At 41.5% G+C, this 25,584-nt stretch overlaps 1 protein-coding gene across 6 annotated transcripts in view; it reads left to right on the forward strand.

Moving 5' to 3' along the window:
- Positions 1 to 25,584, forward strand: part of MDGA1 (MAM domain containing glycosylphosphatidylinositol anchor 1) — a 380,713-nt gene that overhangs the window by 352,092 nt on the left and 3,037 nt on the right. For 3 of the 6 annotated variants that reach the window (XM_048518953.1, XM_048519046.1, XM_048519137.1), the window contains one exon: positions 18,961 to 19,085. The exons of 2 other annotated variants lie outside the window; for them this stretch is intronic. In XM_048518953.1, the coding sequence (XP_048374910.1) occupies positions 18,961 to 19,085 (125 nt within the window). Of the gene's footprint in view, positions 1 to 9,950; positions 10,148 to 18,960; positions 19,086 to 25,584 lie in introns of those variants that run through there. One more of the 6 variants, XM_048519220.1, reaches the window with a different exon arrangement.

A 25,584-nucleotide genomic window follows, 5' to 3' on the forward strand; every position in this document is an offset into this window, starting at 1 on the left:
CAACAGGCAGGTCAGGCTGAGAGACCAGCAAGAGGCAGGTCAGGCTGAGAGAGTTCTAAGAGAGCTGTGAATAGCCCCAGGTCAACCAGCAGGCTTCATGCGTAGAAGCGGGGAAACAAATCCAGTTCACCAGATTGGAGTCTGCTGCTCTTAACCGCTATACCACACTGTATTTAGATCTTCCCAGAGGTCTTATTTTTCTATATTCAGAGTTTAAGAGTGGCTGAATATTATTGCCCATCATCATTTGGCCTTTTGTAGTGAAGTACCTCTGTAGTGAGCAGATCTGTATTTTAAACCTCTTTGCTGCTTTATCCCTAATCCCAGATTGTGGGGCAGATGAGGACAGGATTTTGATAGTGGTTATTCACTGATGAGTGAAAGGCATTTTGACATTTTCAAAAGTACTTATTTTTTTACACAGGCAAATGGCAGCAATTAATGATTAAAAACAGCTTTCAGACAGAGTGTAACCAGGCACTCATTTTTCTACTCCTACCCTCCCTTGCCACATCCCCAGTGCAAAGAAGGGAGGCAACCAATAAAGCATCAGTCTTACTCAGATTTTCCGTCCAGTGCTCTCACTTGTCACTAAGGATGTTAAAGAGGAAAGAACCACAAGAATGAAGCAAAGGACCCAGGGAGAGAGGGTTATTATTGAACATGTCAGATGAGAATTCAGTCAGTAGGGGGTTAATTGATTTACCTCCAGAACTTTCTTGTATCTTTCCTCCCCCATTCTTTGACCATTTCCCCTTATCTCTCTTCAAGGAAAAGAGACAGAGACTTACTTTTAAAAAAATGAAAGCTAGGAATTCAGTGAGAGTGTGCTGGATATTTCCAAGAGCTCATTAAAAACCAGAGTGGTGTAGTGGTTAGAAAATCCTGCTCTGCCACAAAAGCCTTGCTAGGTGAGCTTGGGCCAGTCACACAGCCTCATCTCATAGGGTTGTTGTGAGGATGAAAGGAGGAAAAAAGAGATTGATGTAAGCTGGTTATGATCCCCATTGGAGAGAAAGGCAGTATACAAATGAAGTAACCCCCCACTCCCCACTTGCACACCTATAGGGCCATGTCTTCCCCCCAATAGCAAACATGCTATTGTTGCTCTTTTTGCAGTAGCAGGGTTCCCTGAGCAAGACTATCATCCCCATCTCATTCATTGCACATAGATAAATATACTATAATGGGAATTTATCAGAGTTGTTACGGAAGAGATCAAATACAGTTGGAGCATATAGGATTAATTAAAGCCTCTGAACAAGTTATATTTTACATATGTGCAAAGACATGAGTACTAAAACCATTTTCAGAAAGCAAGGAAGACATTTTGAGAGAATAAATCCAAGCTAAGAAAGAATTTGGAGATGCGTAGCTTTCCCCCACAGTATGTTTCACGGTTTTCAGTTTACCTTCATCCCCCCACCCAAAATCTGACACTTTCCCCTGCACAGGGTTCAAACCAGGTCTGCCCTTGTTATGTTCATAATAACATTGTATCCTAAACCATTCCCTTCAGACACCTTTTCAAGTATTAAGACTGTTGTCGGGAGAGGCAAGAATGCCTCAGCCTGCCACACTACACACTGCATTTTAAAATTACTTTAAAATGGTGGCAGTGTTTTCATGGTGGCCATGTGAATCCTGCCACATCTAGTTTGACTGTGCATAGTATTTCATTGTAGATCCCCCAAAGCAATAAGTCATTTCTGGAGAGGGTTTGAAGCAGAGAAACCACAGACAGAGAAAGGATTTAGCATATGTCCCTCCATCCATATTTCAGTCACCATTTTGGAAGGCTTTTTTTTCCTTTTTACAAATAGTGCGCATCGCTTGCATATAATGTGTAGTGGCAGTCCTCTACTCCTCTCTCACACACACACATTTGGATCTGGTCAGATCTAATTATGTATATCTTTAAATTAATTAGTATGTGCTAATAAGCAGCCCTTGGTATCCTGGTTTACCTGGTAGATCTTATTTATAGCCAGCCCTCCTAGCATTTCTGAAGCACCTTAAAGAATTGACACTCTGATTCCCAAGCTAGTTAGCTTCAGACTGCCAATATCAAAGCCTTTTTATGGCATTCACATGAAGCACTGCTTTTGCATGACTTGCCACTAGAAACTGAAGTTGAAGATCACTTGCTCCCATAAGTTCCAATCACTGAAACTAGCTTTGACTTGAATGGTGAACTGCCACCAGACAAATGCCAAAAGAATCCATGGCAACGTAAAGACAGAGAAATATCTCGATTAATTTCTAAACATCAACACATGAAGCTGCCCTAGGTGGAGTCAATATTTTCTACTCTGACTGGCAGCAGTTCCAAGGTTCAAGTACTGGTCTTTTTTTTCTAATGGTAGATACTGGAAATTAAACCTGGGAGCTTCTGCATGCAAAGCAAATGCTCTCCTGCAGAGCCATCGCCCTTCAATGTTCAGGATGACCTTACCATTAAGCAGGATGGGGCAACTCACTCCAGTCACAGTCTGATGGTTTGAGTAAAAGACAGCAGTTCGTCAGTTACTGCCATTCTTAATCCTGGGGGTGTTTTGTCATTACTGGAGCATCATTTGGATTTCCTGTCTCGGATTATCTCTACTTCTGCCCATTCATGGCTTTGACTTTGGGAAATGCATGTTAGCTTGCAAGCTAGGCTGTAATCTAGTTGCCTGGAAGATTTTTAAACAGGAAGGCAGGATATAAATCTTTTAAATAAACAAATAAGTAGAGAGAAACCCTGGATCATGAAACTAGTGGCTGTGAAGAGTGAAATGACCAGAGAGTGATCTATCTGACTATCTGTTCTATTATCCTGAGCAGCTCTGGCTGCAACTGGGTTTTAAATGTTTTCCCTGATTGTTAGCTGTTTGCAGTTCTCATGGACCAGGCTACATAAGTCAGGTTTCCATAGAACAGAAACTGAAATCAGTCCTTTTCATCCAAAAACAGGTAGCATTTTGATGTATTCTCCTGGGTTCCTGTGTCTGGCATCACAGCTGGTGCTCTTTTGTGTGCCAGCCACTCTTCTGAAATGCCAGCTCTGGTCTTAAAGGAGCCTACAAAAGGCAGAGCTCACACACTGAATGATTCCTCACTGTTCATTGTGAGGCTTAATTTGATTTTCTGATTAATAATCATCATAATAACGATATAAATAGCAAGACAGATCCAGAGATCATTCCCTTAGGGGGCATGATAGAGATGGTTAGTGCCTAGGGATTCTTGCCCATGGCTGGGCTTTGATCTCTGCAAGGGGTTGGCAATAAGACACCTGTCTGCCACATGACCATGCATCACAGACAACTTTGAAAAGACAAATGCAAAACAGGTGGGGGAGGAAGTGCCCAAATCAGAGGAGGAAATAAGAACTGTCAATGAGAAGTTGAATTTTAGAAACAGAAATTTGCATTAACTGAATCAGAAAAGACTGCTGGCCACATGCCCGCATCCTGCTGCAGGTGATGGGCTAGACAGCTCTTTCTGTTGTCTGATATTTCTGGAATGAGGCCTAGCAAACAGATCTCAGATGCCTGCCCACCACAGGGCCACTGAGAAATCAATACATCTACAAGAATAACCCAGATGGCTGCGAAAAAAAATCCCCTCTTCGCCCATTTCTGTCTCTTGGGCCATTTCATCAGTTTAAATAGGAGATGCACCATCAGAGAGCTCAAAGAGAGGGGGGAATCACAAACTTTGAGAAAGCTTTTCTCTGTGAAAGAATACTGCGAAGTCCATCTCTCTAGGAATAGCAGTAGAAGAAATGTTCTCTTGATGTCTAATTGAAAGTGATTTTGAAATGACCAGTCAATCTTTTGCCACCTCCCAGGTTCAATATATCTGAACATTCCAACCTCTAAATAAAAAGCTAGATCAGGTTTCAGATTTCAGCTTTTCCCACTGTTTCAAGATGACTCTCTGTAATTTATGGTCAAGTCAGTATTCGAACATAATTGGACTCCCAGAACCAATCAGAACCTCTCTCTCTCTCTCTCTCTCTCTCTCTCTCTCTCTCTCATATCTATGACTCCTAATCATGGTAAATGCATGTAAATCAGGATGCAATGGTATCCAAATATTTTAGGCAATCCCCAGCCATTGAGATGGATGAGGCTGTACAGCGTGCAGAAAAGCGTAGCTTAATCATCCTAATATACAGTACAGCTGGGTCACTTTCCCAATTTGCATAACTCAAAAAAAAATAATCCCCTTGTATTTGTGCAAGTCAGTTTCTCACTCCATAAAATAGAAGGGGCATTGAGATTAATCTGCTTCCTTGAGACTTGCGACCTTTAATTGCTGTTCACAGAGTGAGGGGGGGGGGGGTGAGTCAATTAACATATTGTTGGCTATTGCTCCACCTCTATTTCTTTGCTGACCTTGCATCTTGAAAATCACAGCAAAGGATTGGATTGGCCAGGAGTTCAAAGCTGGGTTGCTTTTGCATTCCCAATGCTGCTGTTTTGGGTCTCACTTTCCATTCTGCCTTCCCCTCTAGGGGCACCAGAATTCCTTTGTTGCAGCCATCAGTTAGGGGTGAGATCAGAACAGAAGCCAAATGAAATAAATGAAGCAAAGGTGGTGGGGCTTTAGTCTTCACTTGTGGGCACTTCCTTGCTCATTCCTGCTTTCCCTCCACTTCTTGCCTTCCAAGTTCAGATAAATGTAATTCGCTGCACCCAGTGTATGCTTATTGGTGTTGATGTGCAGAGTCATTAATTATTGTTTGGGCCATTAATTGCCTCCTGGATTGAGTTCTTTGGATCTTACTCTTCAGTTAGGCATTCTTGCATGTACTTTCTGAGGTCAGTGGGCAGACAGAGAGTGATTTTACCTAGGTTTTTGGGGCTGATCCTGGAAAACATCTGGGAAGTGATTCTATGCACAAGTCAAGAGATCCAGGATCAGTTTTTCCAATTATCTTCTTGAGAACCTAACTACTGGTAGATGTTTACAATTATGTGAACTTGCAGCTATCCTGTAGCTACTAGTTCCTGGTGTGAATGTTTAAGTTCAATTAGGATCAAGACTGCTGCGTGGGAGAAAGAGGACCTCTTGCCTTCTCCTTGTGCTGTTTTTGAAGCAGCTCGAGGGTGGGGGGAATTATGTTTGTTCCATTGTGAGCAAACATGTGTACCAAATGCCTGCACAGGCTGACTGACCATGGAGAAAAGAATACTTCCACCTGTGGGCCCTATGCTGTTTCAGCAGCAGAAAAACAACACAGGGGAGCATTCAGAAATGTCTCCTTCTCTGGTGCAGTGGTCCTGATCCAAATCAGGCCGTGCTGCAGGTTTGCTCAGGAGCTTCCACTGGGAACTAGCTGCTGCAAGATAGCTGCAAATCCCTGTTGTGAACTTGTGCAATTTGTTATGTCTATACTCTGTTCCACTGAAAGATAAAAGGAGATTTGTATATTCATCCACCACTAACTGGTGCTTCTTTGCCATAGAATACTCCTCGTGGGTCCCAGTGCCTACGTAGTTCAGAGGAACAGAGTATAGGACCCAAGCAGAGCATTCTACAACAAAGAAGGTCCAGTTAGTGGTGAATGAGTGTACAAATTTCATTTTATCTTTCGGTGGGACAGAGTATCATTAGGCTCTAAGTTTAGTTACAGCCATGGCAAGCAGAGAAGGGCTATAGCCTTTTAAAGAAAAAAGATACCCATCCTCTTTTTTTCTCCTGTAAAAGACAGTTCTGAGGGCAGTTTCAGTTAACAAGATCATCTAGGGATAAAAGGATTCAATCCCTTCTGCCCTCCCTGAACAGCTTTGCCTGGATTGGGGCCACCTACACAGCTGTTCTATGCCTTTAAAGACTGTTACTGAGCTCCTATCACCTCTAATTGGACCCAAGAGATGATGCCTCCCTCCATTACTCACCTTCATAAAATAGGTTCTTTAAAGAAAGACTCTTATATCTTCTTGCATCTCAAAATAATTTCTTTACAATCCTTTTTTTTAATTTCTTAAACATAAGCTGCCTAGGAAAACAGTAGATCTTTTGCTCTTTGTTTTTCTTCCTCTGCTGTGGCTTAGGGTCAGAATATCACCAGAGTAACTGAGCCTGGAGATTCTATTTCTCTCATCAGAGATTATTAGATCTTAGATTATTTGGTTTCTCACTGTACTGTAATTTCCTTTAGACTTCTGGGCTAGTCTGTACTTGCAGTTATTCAAAGCCAGCGCAGTCACATAGGATGGTTGAATTAACTAGTAGCTGGCTTTAGGTGTCCAATTCCCTGAATAAATAAATGCCCATGCATCTGTGTAGACACTGTTGTATTTGTGCGCACCAGTTGCAAGAGGGACAAACCTTCCTGCTCAAGTTAGCCTTGCCTTCATGTTCTTACTGGATACTCTGCCCCCGTGTCCTCTTTCAGCTTTCTTTTTACCACTTTATTTTTATCAGGTTGTTCTCCAAATAATTGTGCCAAAGTGCAGATGCGACTTTGTGCTATTATACTGTTTTGAGTATGGTAGAAATGCCCAAGTGTACATTTTATCTGTGTTTAAAAATGTTTTCAAAGGACTATTTATGAGAGCAGCAGACAAGCCATCTACCTATTCTCCACTTGGGTACAGGCAAGAGTGTTTCAGGCATGACATAGCTCCCTGCCTTGTAAACAGTTAGAGCTCACAGACTCCGCAAGCTCATTCCAACTTGGAGGAATTCAAAACATTTAAGAGAAACTTATTCAAGCTTGATGGGATTATTATGAGAGATGGCAGAAGGTTAAAAATATGATAAAAGTTAATAAATATTTGGTAAAAGTTAATAAATATTTAGTAAAAGTTAATAAATATTTGATAAAAGACTTGCGGAGAAGGTAAAGGCGTGCTTCCCTCACGCCTGCCGGAACCGGAAACCCTAACCCTAACCCTGCCTTGTAAACATGGGGCTCATTTATAACTCAGTGGCACTTCAACAGGGAATTGTCACTACTAACCCTGTAAAATACTTTCCATATCTGAGCAGCAAGTCTGTAACTCTGTTTTTTCAATATTGGAGGTCTATGCTTTCTCTCTGGATGAAGCAAGAGTTTGGTACAACAAATCATTACATATTTAAAGAGGAAAAACATGACATGGGACAGTCCCACAATATTATTTATCTGAAAATACAGACATGACCAGCATTAGCACCATGCATAGACCACTGGACTGGAGTACAGAAGAGGGAAGGGTATAGCAGAGATTAAGCAAGTCATATGTGCACTTCAGAACTGTGGTTTTTCATTTCTGACAGATACTACTTGCCTATCAGATTCTGTCCCACTGTGTCTCATTAATGCCATAACACTATGAATTTGTCGAGACAATGACTTTTGTCACTTGTTTGCCAAGTTATATAGATTTCATTCTATTTTACACCATGCTTCACAGCTCAGTCACCTAAAGCCTAGACATTCATCATGTTTATTAAACACCTTTAAACTCCCTCCAGTTTATCCATGGCTTTCTGACAGCACACCAGATCTACATGCAGTGTCCCAGGTGGACTACATCCAGAACCATAGAGAGGATGTTACGGTAGGAAGGGGAAAGTGGTGTCTTTCATTGCTGGGAAACTGTCTTAGACCAAGGGTTCCCTGGAAAGCATCCTGGTAACCAGCTGCCACCACTCAATTCATCCTGAGAACATCTAGACTGACCTCATGAGAAGGTATTCTTTTAGCAGAGTACTAGAGCAATAACAAAATGACAGGGTAGAAAACCTAGAGAATACCTTATCATCAGCTATATAGAGCTCATGCTGTCTAGCATGTGGGGAAGAGATTAAGAGAAATATCCCAGATAAATTGTACTTTATAAAGTCTTTATAAAAAGATTTAATATAAAAGAATAAAAGAAAGAAAGAAAGAAAAGGGTTGGTTTGTTACAAAAAGTGGTGGCTAAATGTCAAAACCAAAAATACAGGGAAGGCATACAGCAACAGCAACAGTTCAAATGAATAGCAGTACAGTTGAACGAACTAAGCTACACTTGTTACCTTGGTCGAGGACAGCCAGACAACATTTGGGCCAGGGATCACCAGTAGGTTGTTATTAGCTGAGCATAATATTGTCCTAAGGCAGTGATGGCGAACCTTTTCGAGACCAAGTGCCCAAACTGCAACCCAAAACTCACTTATTGCAAAGTGCCAACATGGCAATTTAACCTGAATACTGAGGTTTTAGTTTAGAAAAACCGGTTGGCTCCAAGGTGCGCATTACTTGGGAGTAAGCTTGGTGGTAGTCGGTGGCTTTTCTTTGAAACAACCATGCAACACTTTGAATGGGTGAATCATGACCCTAGGAGGGTTTACTCAGAAGCAAGCCCCATTGCCAGCAACTGAGCTTACTCCCAGGTAAAGGATCACACTTTAGTTCTTCCCATGAAAATCAATGGGGTTTAACAGTGCTTAACAGGGTTACCTACATTGCTTCCCCAAAACTAGGCCTGAGGTTTAATGCTAATAATCTCCCTGAAATAATTACATTATTACCACACTGGGAGCCTGGCGGGGGAAGGGGGAGGGGTGTGGGGGAGAGGGAAGTAAAAATTTCACTTTCCAAAAACCAATAACTCCACCACCACAAAATAGAAGTAAAAAGGCAGTCAAGGAAGGCAATCCTAAGCAAGAATGCTGTGCAAGGGGTGGGATAACTTCAGGAAAGCTAAATTTGTAGGGCTGCCATCTGATCTGCAGTTTTTCCTTCACATGTCATCACAGCACTTGACTTCCCACAAAAATGCAACAGGAACAGAAAAATAAAAGCATGGAGAATATTTTGAAATGGACCTCTCTGCCCCATATTTGCCTCTGTCAGAACGGCCCTAATTCTGACAAGGGGGGTGGGGAAGGGATGCTATGGGTGGTAAGGGATGCTCCTCTCCCTTTTCTGCCAGTTGGTCGGGGCCTGGCTTAGCTCAATTCTTTATCGGTGTGAAATGCCTTTTGTCTTTTGTACTTTTGCTTTGATCCTGTGGGAACAGGATTGGCGTCGTGAGCCTAGGGACCTTGCAAGATCTCTCCTCCTTGCCCTGGGCTCCCATGTACTAAAAACCCCATCACTCTCTCTCCCAGGGGAGGGGGGCCCTTAACAAACAGTTCACTCCAATCAGGGCAAGCACCTGAATCCCACCACTGCGCCTGTCCTGCTCTTGGCAGACACACTCCTCCCAATGGAAGCCCCTCACCCGGACTGCTGCTTTTTAATCCTACCCCCAAAGTTTTAGTTTGGTCCCAAAAGTTACATGCCAAGAAAAGCGTGCCAGCCTCCAGTCTCCCAAGCTTTGTGGGGGAGAGGGGTACTTGTGGGTGGTAGATGGTACTTACAGCAAATCAGGTCGACTCAAGAGGACCTCCCTGAAACTCAGCCCCAGCCGGCAGAGCGCCTTGTGCACGGCCAGCCTGTGCAGCATGACTCCCAACGCGTTTGCTGGCAGCTGCCTCTGGCTGGTCGAGGGGGGAAGGGGAAGGGAGAGATGACGGCACGTGTGCCCACAGAGAGGGCTCTGAGTGCCGCCTTGGGCACCCATGCCATAGGTTCGCCATCACGGTCCTACGGGTATAATGAGAGAGACAGGCCCAGACTGTTTAGGGCTTTAAAGGTTAGTACCAGCACCTTGAACCTGATTCAGTACTCCACCTGTAGTCCATGCAGCTGATGCAGCTAATACAGCACTGGTTGGATGTGGGTTTCTGCTATAAAGGAACACTCTCCTGCTTCTTAACATTACATATTTTCTTTAAAAGTAAGATACATGTTTTCCATGAGATTATTTGCCCACCAATGCAGGTTTTGTGTTTTTTGCTATTGTGGGGGGAGGGGGGCGCAGTTCTTGTTTATTGCAGAATAGGTTATCGGGTAGTTCATATCATTAACACTGCCAAATAAACTCTGAATACTTCTGCACTGATTTTTTTTTCTTCCTTTGCCTCCGTCCTCTTTCCAGGTCTTCTCCATCATTAGTACTCTCTTGCCTGAATGCTTTGTTTTGTACTTGCATAAGAAGATATTATTTTCCAGCAAATATGTACATGGCAGGGTAATAAATATAGAAAAGGAAGTAGACCTGGAACTAGAGTACTACATACACGGAGCTAATTGATGAGGTAGAAGAGCCTACCTTAGAAATAGGTAGAGCCTAATAGAGACCTTAGGGGGTCCTTAAGGCCAGAAACTATGGCAGAATCATTGATGTAGTATTTTATAAGTTAGATTTAAGATTGATGTATATGCCAACGTGATGTATGCAATGGACATAAGATATCAATGTTAGATATCTATGATATGTTGTTAATCTTGTCTTTGTTTTGTTTTTAACAAACTTAATAAAATTTCTATTAAAAAAAGAAGATATTATGATCTAGGTTTATTTGTGCAGTTACGCAGAGTCTTACTCCTATCTATCATTCTCCTTATAACCTCTTCCTCAGCTCAGGACCTTGTATACTCAAGGGCAGGGTTTTAGCAGTGTTATAACAGTCAGGTGCAGCACAGCCTTATTATCATAAATGTATTCTTTATGGATCACCCCAATGAAGAAAAGGCTAAAAACAAAGCCAGACAACCATTGCAGAAACTGTCAGAACACAGTAGAAATCAGGATGTTAAACTTGCAGTTCAGCGTGTAGGCCCACTTTCTTCCATGACATCGGTTTTGATAGACTAATATCTAGACTGGTACAACTAAATGCCATAGTACTAGGGCATGGCATTGATAGAGCTAGGAGACAAGAAAAGGCAGTACTCAGCCACAACAAATCATAGTTAGTATTATTAGGAATCTGCTTGCTAAGCACTTCAAGCATTCAAAGCAAAGCCACTATAGATAATTTCTTGTGAAGGAAATATTTTATTTGCTGAGCTGATATAAATTGATTTAAACCAATTATTTAATTGACCAAGCAAAAGTCCTAGTTCAATATATCAATTTTAATCAAGTTTTTCATTTAAAGAAAAGTCAACCAAGACTATTCATAATACAGGGTGATGGAATTTGTCTAACAGCCTTTGTTAATCTCTCCTTACCCCCAGTATCACAGAACTAGGGACTGTCCTTATGGTATGGTATCTATAGCTCCTCACTCAATCACAGCTATGAGGTGACTAGAACCAGAATGGATTTGCTTGTTTTAACATTAGCACCACAATCTGCAAATAAATATTGTCATCACCATAACACAGTTTGGCTCCACGGGGGTAGTTTAGAGCCAATTCTTTTTCCCAAGGTAGGGTGTGTGAGTTTTTTGGCAATAAGTTTTTATTTGAACATTCATAAACAGATTCAGAAATGTCAATCTAATATTTACATTATAACTAAAGGCACTTCTAGCTATTGCATCATTTAAAAATAAATACATGTAATGACAAGCAATTAAATAAAGAAAGAAAAATAAATAATAATAGTAAAAAATAAAGAAAAGAAAAATAAAGAGAAGACAAATATTAGTAACAATATTAAAAGAATCAAAACAATAAAAATAATAAAAGAAAGAAAAAACAAATACAACATTATTCATATTTTCCTTTTATATAAGTTATCTAGTTTCTCAATTCCTCCCTAAAATCAGAGTCCAATTTATAATTTATTAATTTATAATCTATATAACTTGAAAGCTTGGCTGTTCTAACAATATTTATAACCTTATGTTGCCATTCTGTTATTGATGAAGTTTTCTCGACTCTCCAATATTTAGCCCAAAGTATCCTAGCTGCTGTTAACAAATATCTAAACACCGTAGCTTTATCTTTATCAGATCTTAAATTTAGCATTTAGTATTATCAATATTTCTTTATGTATAGTTTTCCAAAATTACTTAGTTTTATCACAGCTCCACAATTGATGGAAAAAGGTAACCAGATGTTTCCCACATTTCCAGCAAACCCCTTGAGCCCTTTATTTACTTTCTGCAATCTTCTGAGGTGTGTAATACCAACGAAAAATCATCTTATAGTGGCTTCCTCTTATGTAAAAACTCTTAGAGTATTTCAGGTTATAGGTTTTTCCAAGCTTCCAAATTGATATTATGACCCACATCCCTAGCCCAATTTATCATATATCCTTTAATATACTCATCTTCAGTCTCTAAAGTTAAACATGTCATATATCTTTTTAATCAAATGGTCCTTTTGTTTCAATAATTTTTCTTCAAGAATATCTAATTCTTTAATTTTTAAAAACATATTTTATCAAAGTCACAACAATTTTTTAGTTGGCGATAAAACCACCAATTAATATTCCAACAGATCCGATTTAGTTCTTCTTGAGTCTTCTATTTATATTTAAGTTTTCCTTCAATTTCCTCCTTAGTAACTATATTCAATATCTCAACCAGTTCTTACTTGGGTTATGCCTATTTAATAGAGCTTCATGGGGAGAGACCCATAAAGGTACACCTGAATATAATTTATAGCTGCATTTTTTTCAAGTTTTTAATACTGCTGCTCTTATTATACGGTGTATAAATTGTTTATTAGTTTTGTCTTTTTGAGCTGTAAGTAAGCACACCAACCAAACCTTTTGCCTTCCCCTTCTACTGCTAATAATCTCATATTGGTCAAAGATAGCCAATCTTTAATCCAAACTAAACATACAGTATCATGGTAAAGTTTTAAATTAGGTAATGATAACCCTCCCCTTTCAATACTATCATTCAGAATTTTATACTTAACTCTGGGTTTCTTTCCTCCCCATAGAAATTTAGATAAATCAGTTTGCCACTGTTTAACCACTTTATCTGATGTAATAATGGAAAGACGTTGAAACAAGAATAACATTTTTGGGAGAATGTTCATTTTGATTGCAGATGCCTTACCCATAAAAGATAAATTCAGTTTTCTCCATCTTTTAAAGTCATGTTCCACTTTTTAACATAATTATTTTTAAATAATGAAAGACTTGAAGGTGATATATTTATACCAAGATATTCTACATTAGGTGTCACTTGAAATCCCAGTAAATTTGCCAATTGATGACTATTATTAGCCTCTATGTTCTTAACTAATATCTTAGATTTTTCATTCATTTTCAATCCAGATATACTCTCAAATGTATGTAATATGTCTTTGACTGTGTCAACTGAGTCCAAGGGATCTTCTAGAATAAGTACAAGGTCATCTGCATAAGCTCTTAGTTTATAAGTCTTATATTTTATTTTTAAACCTTGAATGTTCTGATCTCTTCTAATGCTTTCGTTTAAAGATTCCAGAGCTGTTAAGAATAATAAGGGTGAAATATGGCACTGTCTTGTGCCACATTTTATCAGAAATGTATTCGATAATTCATTATTAATAATTACCCTGAAGAAGAAGAAGAGTTTGGATTTATGTCCCCCCTTTCTCTCCTGTAGGAGTCTCAAAGGGGCTTACAATCTCCTTGCCCTTCCCCCCTCACAACAAACACCCTGTTAGGTAGGTGAGGCTGAGAGAGCTCCGAGAAGCTGTGACTAGCCCAAGGTCACCTAGCTGGTGTGTGTGGGAGTGTACAGGTTAATCTGAATTCCCCAGATAAGCCTCCACAGTTCAGGTGGCAGAGTGGAAAATCAAACCCGGTTCCTCCAGATTAGATACACGAGCTCTTAACCTCCTACACCACTGCCGCCCCTTGGCCCATTGTTCTGTATATATTTGTTTAATTCAAGAGTTAAATTTGTCACCAAATTTCAATCTATCCAAAATCTCCAAGAGAAGTCCCAGCTGAGTTTATCAAAAGCTTTTTCCATATTGCTAATTAATAATGTTAGCTGTCTATTAGGGGACTGTTCAAATAATTCGAAAATATCAAGTATTATTCTGATGTTATCTTTAATCTGCCTTCCGGGAAGAAATCCTGACTGGTCCTCATGAATATATTTATTGAGAACTACTTTGAGTCTATTAGCCAAAATTCCTGTGAAAATGTTGTAATCAGAATTCAATAATGAGATCTGTCTAAAGTTTGAAAACTCCAGAAGCTCTTTGTCTAATTTAGGGATTAAGGTTATATTTGCATCCTTTCAGAATTCTGAGATTCCCTTAAGACTGCTCTCATTAAGCAAAGGATCTACTAGTTCATTAAAGAATAAATAAAGCCCCCTTGAGCCTTCCAGAAAAAGGCGGGGTATAAATGTAATGTAATAAATAAATAAACAAATAAAATTGGTTATACTGTTAGGCCCCAGTTCTTTACTATCTTTTAATCCCCTAATTATCTGAGCTATTTTCTCTTTAGTTATTATTACGTTTAAATCTTCTACATCATGGTCATCTACACTAACAACTGGGTACTTCTCAAAATTGATTCTTTGCTGAGTGATCTATATTTTTCTCTTCATAAAAGTTTGAAAAGAATTTCAAAAATTCAGCTTTAATTTCTTCAGGATTATTAAGGATTTCTTTCTTGCAATACATCAGTTAGCTCTTTATATTCTTTCCTGTTCTTTAATAATTTAGCTGGAATTTCCTTCATGATTATTATTTCCCTCCCTTTTACCTTCATTCTATCTTGGTAACGTTTTTGGATTGTTTCATTACTGAAGGATTTCCTAACAAAGCCAACTAACATGTCTCTAGGGCCGTGGTGGTGAACCTTTGGCACTCCAGATGTTATGGACTACAATTCCCATCAGCCCCTGCCAGCATGGCCAATTGGCAGGGGCTGATGGGAATTGTAGTCCATAACATCTGGAGTGCCAAAGGTTCGCCACCACTGCTCTAGGGAGATGTCTTTCTCTCGCTACTTTAGAGTTTATTCTGAACACTTCATCTATTTCGCTATGAATTTAACTCTCTGGTTTCCCCATAAATTCAGCAAGCAATTGGATTATTTTTAGCTCTATGTCTTCTTCCTCAGTTTCCTGCAAAGATCTTAATTGCAAAAAATCTTTCATTTCGTCTGAGTTCCATTAGCAATGTTTCATGTAAAGTAGAGCCTTCTTTCACCAATTTCAAAATTCTATTTTCTAAAGCGTCCATTCTGTTGTTCATTGCCTTCTGAATCTGACTGATGTTGATTTTGTCAATTTGAAAATGTCTAAAGTGCCACCTTAGTGTTTTCAGAATGGTGCCCAGGGTGCCTGTTACCACTGGGATGACCTCAGCTGGTTTGTGCCATAGTCGCTGTACCATTTTGAAATCATGGTATTTAGTGACATTCTCATGTTCTTTTTAAATGACCCTGCTGTTACCAGGTACTGCTATTGTGATAATTGCCACTTTTTTCCTTGATCACTGTGATGTCTAGTATATTATGTGCCAACACTTTGTCTGTTTGAATTCAAAAGTCCCACAAGATCTTGACCTTCTCATTTTCTGTGACTTTCTCCAGACAATGTTCCCACCAGTTTTTAGCTGACCTAATGTTGTAATTCTTGCATAAATTCCAGTGGATCATCTTGGCCACTGTTGCCTCTATTTGTACTCATTTGGGGCGATTTTCTTGTTTGCAGCAGTTGAGCAGATGATCTACAGCTTCCTTGCAAAATCTGCACTTTACATCATCTAAGGATTTTTCTGTTCTGGCCTTGATTGTATTTGCCCTAATGGCCTGCTCTTGAGTGGCTAAAATCAGTGATTCAGTTTCCTTTTTTAGATTTTCAGTTGTTAACCACAGCTAGGTCTTTTCATTGTCTACCTTGTCCTTGATCTTTTCCAGAAACTGGCCATGCAATACTTTGTTGTGCCAGCTTTCACTCCTCATTTTAATCATTTTTTCTGTATTCCTGTTTACTTCTCTGGGCTTTCAGAAAATGTCTGTTCTTCACTTCAATCAGTGCCTGTTCTTGAAGGGAGCACATGTTTCTCCTCTTCCACTGTAGGCTTTTCTTGCAGTAATTCTGATCTCCAAGGAAGGTAAAGTCTGTCAGTATCACTACGTGGGTGTAAAGCATAGCATATTGTCATAAACTTCTGAGTTTTTTCTATCCAATCCATCCAAATCAGCCTGTATCCAGTTTATGATTCCAGGGTATGTCTCAGGTGTTGATGGCCTTGATGGCATTCCCACAATTTAATTTGGATTTCAAAATTTTCCTGACCCTCTGGGTATATTCTCTGCTGAGCACAGTCCTCACTTCTTTGGTCAGTTCTCTAAGGTTTTTTTTCAGGTCAATAAGAGAGTTACTAGGCAAAAGCTTTAAAGCAGCCAACACCAGAAATATTGGTCTGCTCTGCACAGCACAAAAAAGATGTCTGTGGAACATCTTTAAAAGAGTTGATTGCCTCTTCTGCACACCTAAAATAGGACGTCTGGGGGATATCTTTAAAAGAGGTAGCTTCTGGTATGCTTTCCAGACAGTAAAGGCATCAGTTTTTCTCTCTGGTCAGTTTTACTCTCAGTTTGTACACAATATTTTGTGTGCAGCTATAGGGATTCTCCCTGCCACTATTTGCTGAAAGTTTCCCCAGGACATTTGCTCTGCAGGCTCTGATCCTGGGCACCTTTTCAGTCCAAAAAGAACATTGTTGAGTTGGTCCAGCCAATTCCAGCAATATATAGTTTTCCTATAATGGGCAGTAGACCTGTCCTCTGCGGTTCCAGTGCTTTTCAACAGGAATCCTCTGAGCGGCTAAGATTCTCTTATGCATGTCTGCATATCTTCAAATACAGCTCCTCCAAAAAAAATTTTAAAAGTTGGAAAAATATATATTGCCATAATCGGCAGGACCACTTGAGTAGAACTATGTATTTTTGGGGCTGAAAAGCACTTCGGATTGGAGCATGCAGAGCAAACATCCTGGGACAAACTTCAGCAAATGGTGGCAGGGAGGTTCCCTTCAGCTGTATACATAATGTTGGGGGCAAGCTGAGGTTGAAACTGACCAGAGGAGCAAACAGTCAAGCAGAGGCATAGGGAGGGGAAACAGAGCTCCGGGGCAAAATGGTGCCCACGCCTGTCTGCTGTGCCCCCCCCAGGCTGCACTCCCCCCCACAAGGCCACGCTCCCTGCAAAGCCACACACCCCTGCCAGGCCAGGCATGAGTGCCTCAGACACCCAGGCTGAACACAGAGCCAGTGGGCCTGTGTGTAGCCTGGGTGTCTCAGACATTCATGCCCGGCCTGGCAGGGGGCGTGGCCAGTGGTGGGATTCAGCAGATTCACACCAGTTCAGCAGAACCAGTTGTTAAATTATTTAAATTCCACCGCTGGGAGTGGCCTTGCGGGGGGAGCCATTTTGCGCCCCCATGTGACCTACAATGGTGGCACCTGGGACAAAAATCCCTAGATGTTCCCATTGCAGCTACACCACTGCAGTCAAACAGGAACAATAAAATGCCTCCTGAGCTCTGCATTCTACACAGCCAGGCAGGAGACATCTTGCATGTGGCTTGGGGGGGGGGGGGTGCGCTTTGAAGCATTCTCCAGAAAAGACACCTTGAGGAAAAATAAGGCATCCTGAGAATATCTTGGGAAGAAAGCTGTGCAGAATGCCCTACAGGAAGAAGAAGAGTTTGTATTTATATCCCCCCTTTCTCTCCTGTAGGAGACTCAAAAGGGCTTACAATCTCCTTGCCCTTCCCCCCTCACAACAAACACCCTGTGAGGTAGGTGGGGCTGAGAGAGCTCCGAGAAGCTGTGACTAGCCCAAGGTCACCCAACTGGTGTGTGTGGGAGTGTACAGGCTAATCTGAATTCCCCAGATAAGCCTACAAAGCTCAGGCGGCAGAGCTGGGAATCAAACCCGGTTCCTCCAGATTAGATACACGAGCTCTTAACCTCCTACGCCACTGCTGCTTTTTTATCATCCTCAGAATGTCTTATTTAGGCTGTGCAGAACAGACTATTCAGAATTTCAGTTCCAATGATACCTGGATTTAAAATGCAAGTCAGCAAACACATGCAATTCAGACATTTAGAAATATAAATATGGAAAAGTACATTCCTTTCTTAAAACATGATCCTGTTTTGAATGCTACATAGGAACAGGCAGTAAGACTATGTTTACCAAACAGGTGTTGCTAAGGTTGCCCGCTTCTGAATTGGAACTTCCTAGAGATTAAGTTGGAGGTGGGTTCCAGGGTACGTAGAGTTTGGGAAAAGGAGAGACCTCCACAGGGTATAATGCTAGACAGTCCACCCTCCAAAGTTGCCATTTTTTCCAAGGGAACTGATCGCTTTTGTCTGGAGATCAGTAGTAATTCTAAGAGATCACCAACCCTGCTTGGAGACTGGCAATTCTGTGCTCCAAACCCTCCCATCTTTCATTCAGGCTTTGCTCCTGTCAGCAGTCATGCAAAGGAAGTTTTGCTGGCGGTTTGAGAATGACTTCATACAGCTAGTGTGATCTTGGGCCGATCTGTGCATTTCCAGTGGTGACCTTGGAAGAAAACAAACGTAATAAGCCATTCATATTGAGGACAGGGGTGGATGGAAGCAAGGGAGGCAATGTGTTTTTCTCCTTGTGGGCGAACTATCTGGAAAGGATCCTGCTGTGGAGGTCTTTGATTGGTTCATTATCTGCCCAGGGCAGAAGCATAATAACTGCAGCTTGATTGAAGAGAAGGGCTTGTACAAAGAAAGCAACTGAGCTTAAATTCATATTTTTATTGACCCTTTTCAATAAGTAAAAATGCAGCAGCCTTCCCTTTCTAAATGTTTTCACCTTATTGGCAAACAATAAGAATATCATAGAGAGAGAGAGCAATATTTAATATGGTATCATTCCTAAATCTATGTTACATCTTGTTGGCACTGTAGCAGAACCAGGTAGAAAGGGAATTAACTTGGTTCAAGGAGATATTCTGAGTGGAAGCTCCTCACAGGGTGAGAAGCCTTCTTTTAAAATTATGTTTGTCCGTCCAGCTTGCCTTAAAGGTTTAGCATATCTGGGTTTCTCAGTCATATGCCAATTTTGTTTGGAAGGACCAGTGTGCAGGAGCAAAGTCCCAGCTTGGCTGCAGAAGTAGGTTGACCCCTAGGAGAAAGGAGGAGATTGCAGTGGAGAAGCAGTGTGACTCCAGTGACTGGTGCTGCTCTCTTACAGGCTTCTTAAATCTCTGGGTTCACGTGAAGAATAAGCAGCCCACTCTAGCCTTGTCACTCAGTGGGAACAGAGGAAATACCTGGCAACAAGCACATGTACCTATCAACCCTGCAGGACCTTTTCAGGTAAGCAGACACTGGGGGCCCAAAATCAAATGTCACCTCACAACTCATGCATGTGCCAGGAAAGCCGATGGCAAAATACCCCTCAGACTTCTTTATTCCTCATACAGTGAAGTAAAGAGACCAGAATCAAAGGGTGTATACCAGCTTATTAACATGAAGGCTGTTTCCCTCCTGAATTAATGCCTGAGCGTAAAGCTGTTATTGTTTGGGTTCTTTTCTCATGTGAGACCTAGACAAATCTCCCCTCTCCCCCACCCCCCATACTGGTACTTCATGGTAATACCTATGCTAAATAGGAGACCAATAGTGGTTAAGAGTGTCAGACTAGTATCTGGAAGATCCAGGTTCGAATCTCCACTCATACCATGGAAGCTCGGTGGAAGATCTTGGGCCAATCACCCTCTCTCAGCTTAACCTACCTTACAGAGCTGTGGCAAGGATAAAACAGGATAAGAGAATGACGGAGCCACTTTGAGTTTCCATTGGGAAGAAAGACAGGCTATAAATGAATTAATTAAATGAATAAATGGAATAAAGAATTGTATCAAATATTTTAATATGTAGCAGCTACTGAAAGAAGTAGCCCTCCGCCTCCTTTTCCACAAGCAGTATATCTCATGACTGCACTGTGAGTTTCTACCACAAGCAGAAGTCAAGTGGAGTGGGAAAATCCATAACATAATGATGCTACTTTGTACTACTTGACCACATCAGGGGAGAAATGAGGGTGCTGTTTTCAGTAGCAGCTGTGTGTCTCCTGTAGTGCATGGTTCCAACGTCTGGGTCACCCATGTAGCCATGTTAGCAGAGAGTCCCGCATGACCTTTGTTCTTATTCATAATGGTTATATATTAGTCAAGGAATTGATTCAGACTGTTTTGCTTTAAAGTTGACTGTAGACACTCTATTTTGTGCCTCATAGAGCTGGTGCTGTTTTTTTTGTTCCTGTGAAACTTAGTGAGAGAAGGTTTTCAGAGGTGTGTGGATAAGAGGAAGGAAAAACTTCACCTTCTACATTGCTATTTTAAAGGCAATGGAACAGGACTAATTTAATTTAATTATTCAACACTTCCTGATGAGTGCGGCTCACAGCACTATATACAATTACAAATATATAACCCGATATAAAGATTTAAAACTACAGTTCCCACAGTATGGGAATAACCCTGAGGGTAGAGTTATTAACAAATATAAAATCTATAAAAACATACAACAAGAAAAGAATGTAAAGAACATAAAAGATGAAAAAAAAAAGATTAGGAAAAACAACTGTTACTAGATGTGTATGCTCCCCTTCACTGGCAGCCTTCAAGTAGTGGCTGGACGAATGCTTGTCAGCAATGCTCTAGGCCACCCCTGCATTGAGCAGGGGATTGGACTAGATGGCCTGTATGGACCCCTTCCAACTTCTATCACTGCTATGACAGTTCAGATTTTAGCAGCCATATGCTGCTCTGCAGCAATGCTCTCTCTTCTCGCCATATGCTAGAATCCAACTCAGGCAGTTGCCAGTTTAGGTCTGTACAGTGGCTTACCGCTAATGGGGACATGGGGTGTATTATAAATAGACTCTGCATTATACTCTGCTGAGGTCCCTCTCCAGGCTCCACCCCCAAATCTCCAGGAATTTCCCAGCCCAGAGTTGGCAACCCTAGGCTACACACATTATTTTGTACTTGGTTATGCAGACAGCAACTCACAAATGGTTATTCTGGGAGGGATTTTTCCTTAATCTATTTATTTGATTTGGGGATGGGATTGCAATAATGGAGAAAAATAATCATTCTTACAACTATTTCCCATATATGTTATATATATAACAAGAATAACACAATAATAATACCATCAGCAGTTAGCAATGATGAAACCCCCGTCTTATAAATAAAGTGCTTATTGAAAGCTAAATTCCAAAGTGCCTCGGAATGTCAGTGCTTCCGTAGGAACACTCTAATTAGAAGATCTCTTCCAATATTCTAAAAACAGCTTCCAAGAGCTTTTATAGTGATTATGCCCTACATTTTATTTTATTTTTGTTCAGAGAATGATTTCTTATGTCTGTTTATGACATGGCCGTGCACATTCGCTTTGTTTTTACTTAGCGCTGAAGTGCATCATGCTTTGGGGTGCCATAAAATAATAATGTAGTTACCGGTACTTGTGAATGTGCTGCTCATTGCTTGTACCTCAGATATTGCTGTGCTCTTAATGACAGCAGGGGTGGGCAACTACGGTAATTTGTTATCATTCACTAGCTTATGATCCTACTCCAGCATGCACAGTTTAACTCAAGCTGGACATGAGTCTTCACTGCAGCAGTAGTGTTTCTGAATTCTGGATTGTGGCATTAATGACAATGCAAAACACAGTGGGGCAGATTAAAGGGGTTTTTTTCAGGACCATGTTATCTTTGCCATTTGGAGATGTGCCATGAGATTTCTATAGTTCAGTTGTGGGGAGGTTTTCCCTCCTATCTGCCCTGTCTGTTTTTTGGCCAAGCCTCAACAACTGGAGATGAACCTGGAGCATTTCCATACAGTCACAGTCCCATAAATATATTTAAGCTGCTGCTTCACTTTTCCACATGACTTTTCAGTGACCATACTAGCAGAAAACTATCCATGACCATAGCACAATGTCCAGTTTGCACATTATAGATAAATTGGTAGGGGGAAGATCTCGCTCTAGAGGAATAACCACATAATAGCGTGCCATTTTTATTTTCTGTTCCTATTTAGGAGAAGTGTAGTGGAGGGAGCAGACAAAGCTTTGTTGAATTTCTAAGAACAAAAGGCTTTCAACATTACAGCAAGTGGGAAGGGGATTTATGTCACAAACAATATCCAATATGTGCCAGGTAACAATCACGATAGTACTATGACTGGGGGAGGGGAGGGTGACATTGCAGTTCCACCACTACAAAACATTAAGTTCAGCCAGTGGAATTTTCCCACAGCAGATAAACAAGCTTGTGGGAAGATGTGCAGTGTTTACACAGCAAACTGGGAAAATCCCTTCCATAAAACATCTCCTTATTTTACAGTAAGGCACCTGGCCTTGAAAAAAATCTGGATTTTTTTTTCAGAAATCCCACTCTCCCTCCCCATGATAGTATTACACTTCCCTTAGAACCAAGCAATGGTGAATGAACTAATATTGACTGGGAGTATTGAGGTGGATAGTGAGAAATCCCTTTTTCTGTCTTAACAAGGAGCAGTCCTAAGCAGGTCTCCTTAGAATTAAGTCCATTTTATTCAGCTGGGCTTACTTCAAGGAAATCTTCTTCTTAGCCACAATCCCTGATTTCAGCATGTGAGAGGCAAGAGGGTTGACCTTCCAGCTGTGAATGCCTGGACAGTGGTCACAGGCTTTATAGTGCAGGGCTTCATATCATATGAGGACAGATAGTTACCGGCTGGTAACTTTCTCTTGCATAAAGGGAATGCAGAAGTTGACTCTGCTCCTTAGGGAATGGGAGGTGACTGAGGCTGTGCCCTGAGCTGCCCCTGAAATCTTGTAACCATGGGAACAGCATGAGTGGCATGGGCTAATGAAGCGGTAAGTGTCTGGCTTTGAGGATAAAGGAAACCCTTAAGAGTTCAGCATCAGGAGGACAGAGTATGGAACATTGCTGCAGCTTTCCAGAGGTAGGAGAGAGATATTTGAGCGCTTCCTCTCTCCTTCCTTAACATGTTTTGGTGATCCAGCTAATCTTTTAAGGGGTAAGGCGAATAACAAAATAAAAATACCTTATTAAATTTCATACACACACATATACATGCAACCCTGGTTAAATCTAGAAAGCCAGATCCAATTTTTTTTTAAATGTTGAAATCCTAAGGATACTTTCTTGGCAGTAAGACCCATTGAATAATATGAGACCTGCTTCTTAGACCTGCTGTGTTTGCCAAGTCACATCTGACTTATGACAATCCCTACTGGGAATGTTCCGATGTGGTTTGTGATTGCCTGCCTCCACCTCACAGTTCTGGTAGTCCATTGAGGTCTCCCATCCAAATACTTGCCATGGCTGACCCTGCTTGACTTCTGAGATCTGACAAGGTCAGTCTAGCCTGGGCTATCCAAGTCAAAGAACTGCTTATACTTGCTCCCAAAGTCTCTTACATAATCTTGGCACAATGCAGTGGCTTCAGTTTCGTCAAGTTCCAGGAGAAGGAACTTCAAGCTGATCTACAGAATGGGAGGCCTATAAAACTTGTAGGGGGATCCCATTTTTGCCCCACCCCACCCCATCATGGCTCCAGACTCTCACCACCTACCTTAAGCAAGCTGCCACAATGGCAGACCTGGAGCCTCTCTTGATGTCCAGCACCAGGCCCAGAGCCAGTCCAGGTGTCTGCCACAGTGGCGGCTATGCCCAGAGCTGTTCTAGGTGTCCACCACCAGGTCCAAAGTAAATCCCTGTGGCAGCCATTTCTGAAGGTAAGTATATTCTGGACACTTGCTGGGGGGCATTCAACTTCCCCAACATTTTTTTAATGTCAGATTTTTCTGCCAATTTAGGGGATCCCCTAAGTCTGCAGAAACATCGGTTTGGGGTAAGAGTAACCCAAGTTCACGAATTTATGTATCCATAGATGGGAACTACACTGGAAATCAGATATATAAATATCACTCCAGGGTACAGATAAGGGAGGAGTCTGATTTTTCAAATTCTCTTTTAAATGCACCCACACTAGCACAACAGATAGAAAAGTTTTGTATGTCTATTTCCTTATTAATTAAAATATATACCTCCCATGTTTCCTCTTGGCTCAACCTATCTCATGTGGTTGTTCAGATAAAATGAATCACCCAGAGCCCCATGGAGGAGTGCCAGGATAAATATATAACAGATAAAGTAGTATAGTCCAGAATTCAGCCATTTTTTATGCTGCATCATGTGTCAAGAGATGTTCCCCACATTTGTTGAGAGGGTGGGTCATTCATTCATTCATTTGTTCAATCATTCTGTGTCAATGGGGTGAGCAGGCAGTAACAAAAATAAGATGGTAATCTATGGTAAGAGCAGCAGAGGTTCTGGTTGAAGTGTGACATCATTCTCATATGTCTGCTTTACCAGCACATTTAGTATTAATTTATCCCATGAATCCATGGCCCTTTTCACACAGCGGCGGCAACGCTTCTCCACTGGCATAATTTATGCCGGTGGACGTGTGGGGACTGCTCGCACGAGCAGTCCCAGCTCCCTCCCTAGCCAGAGAGGTGGCTCTGCACGGAGCCGCCTCTCGATCGCCCTCCTCCACTCACCTGCCTCTCCAGCGTCACTCTGGAGGGCTGCAGGGCCCCTCCCATGCTGCTCTCTGACCTCTGGACATCAGGGGACAGTGTGGACAGGTCCCCGCAGTCCTCCAGAGCAACGCTGCTGGAGAGGCAGGTGAGTGAGAGCGATGGGGAAAGGGGCAGCCTCCCTGAGATGCGGTTTGCACCACGCCAACGGGAAGACGCCCCTTTTCAAAAAACCTCGCTCAGGGAGCGAGGTTGGAAAGTGGTGTCTTTGCGCCGCTGGGGGGAGCAAGGACGGCGCTGCTGCAATGCAGCAGCACCTCCTATGCGAACAGCTCCCTAGGGACGGCGTTTTTGCCATCCCTAGGGCGCTGTTTTTGTCCCGTGTGGAAAGGGCCCAAGTGTGTATCTTTGCTTTCGCTTGATATTGTTGCTCATTAATCTTTTGTTTAAATGGCCAGGAGGGACCTAGCAACCCTACATCTGCCCCATTGTTCTTCTTACAATGTGAGAATCTTTACCTGCCATACTGAGGATAAAGCAAAATTTTTAAAAAACAAAGTGATGAGGATCAGTTTTGGAAATGAAAACATTCCCTTTCTACACATTTACATCAACTGTGTAACTATGAACACAAAAATACTTCCCTTGTGTGTAATAAATGTAGTCATAGAATATAAACATGAAAGTATGTGTGGTGGGGAGCCTGAAGTGTGGATAGACATTCTTCAGGATAACTCTGGGAACTGTAGTTATGTATGACGGACTAATGGCAACTAACAGCATTCTCTGCATCTCACCAAACAACTGTTGCCAGGGTTCTTTCTGGGAAGTCATAACAGTTAAAGTGATATAAAACTAGTATATGTTTGTAGTGGAGATTTGCCCTCTGTAAAGTCTGAAGCTGCCAAATGGATCATCAGTCTAAGACAGTGGTGGCAAGGCAAACCTTTGGCACTCCAGATGTTATGGACTACAATTCCCATCAGCCCCTGCCAGCTTGGCCAATTGGTCAGGCTGGCAGGGGCTGATGGGAATTGTAGTCCATAACATCTGGAGTGCCAAAGGTTCGCCACCACGGGTCTAAGAACTTGATAACTAAGAACTGAAACACTAGAGACTATGAAGGGACCCATTGGGCACAACAAGATCAAAGACAATTTGCTTTGGGGTTTTTTTTCTGTGCTGCATTTATTTTAGCTGTATGAGGATCTGTAGAGACTGCCATATGTTAAGGGAACCCAGTCGGAGTAGA

The sequence above is a fragment of the Sphaerodactylus townsendi genome, linkage group LG01, assembly GCF_021028975.2.
Source record: "Sphaerodactylus townsendi isolate TG3544 linkage group LG01, MPM_Stown_v2.3, whole genome shotgun sequence".
NCBI classification, from domain to species: domain Eukaryota; kingdom Metazoa; phylum Chordata; class Lepidosauria; order Squamata; family Sphaerodactylidae; genus Sphaerodactylus; species Sphaerodactylus townsendi.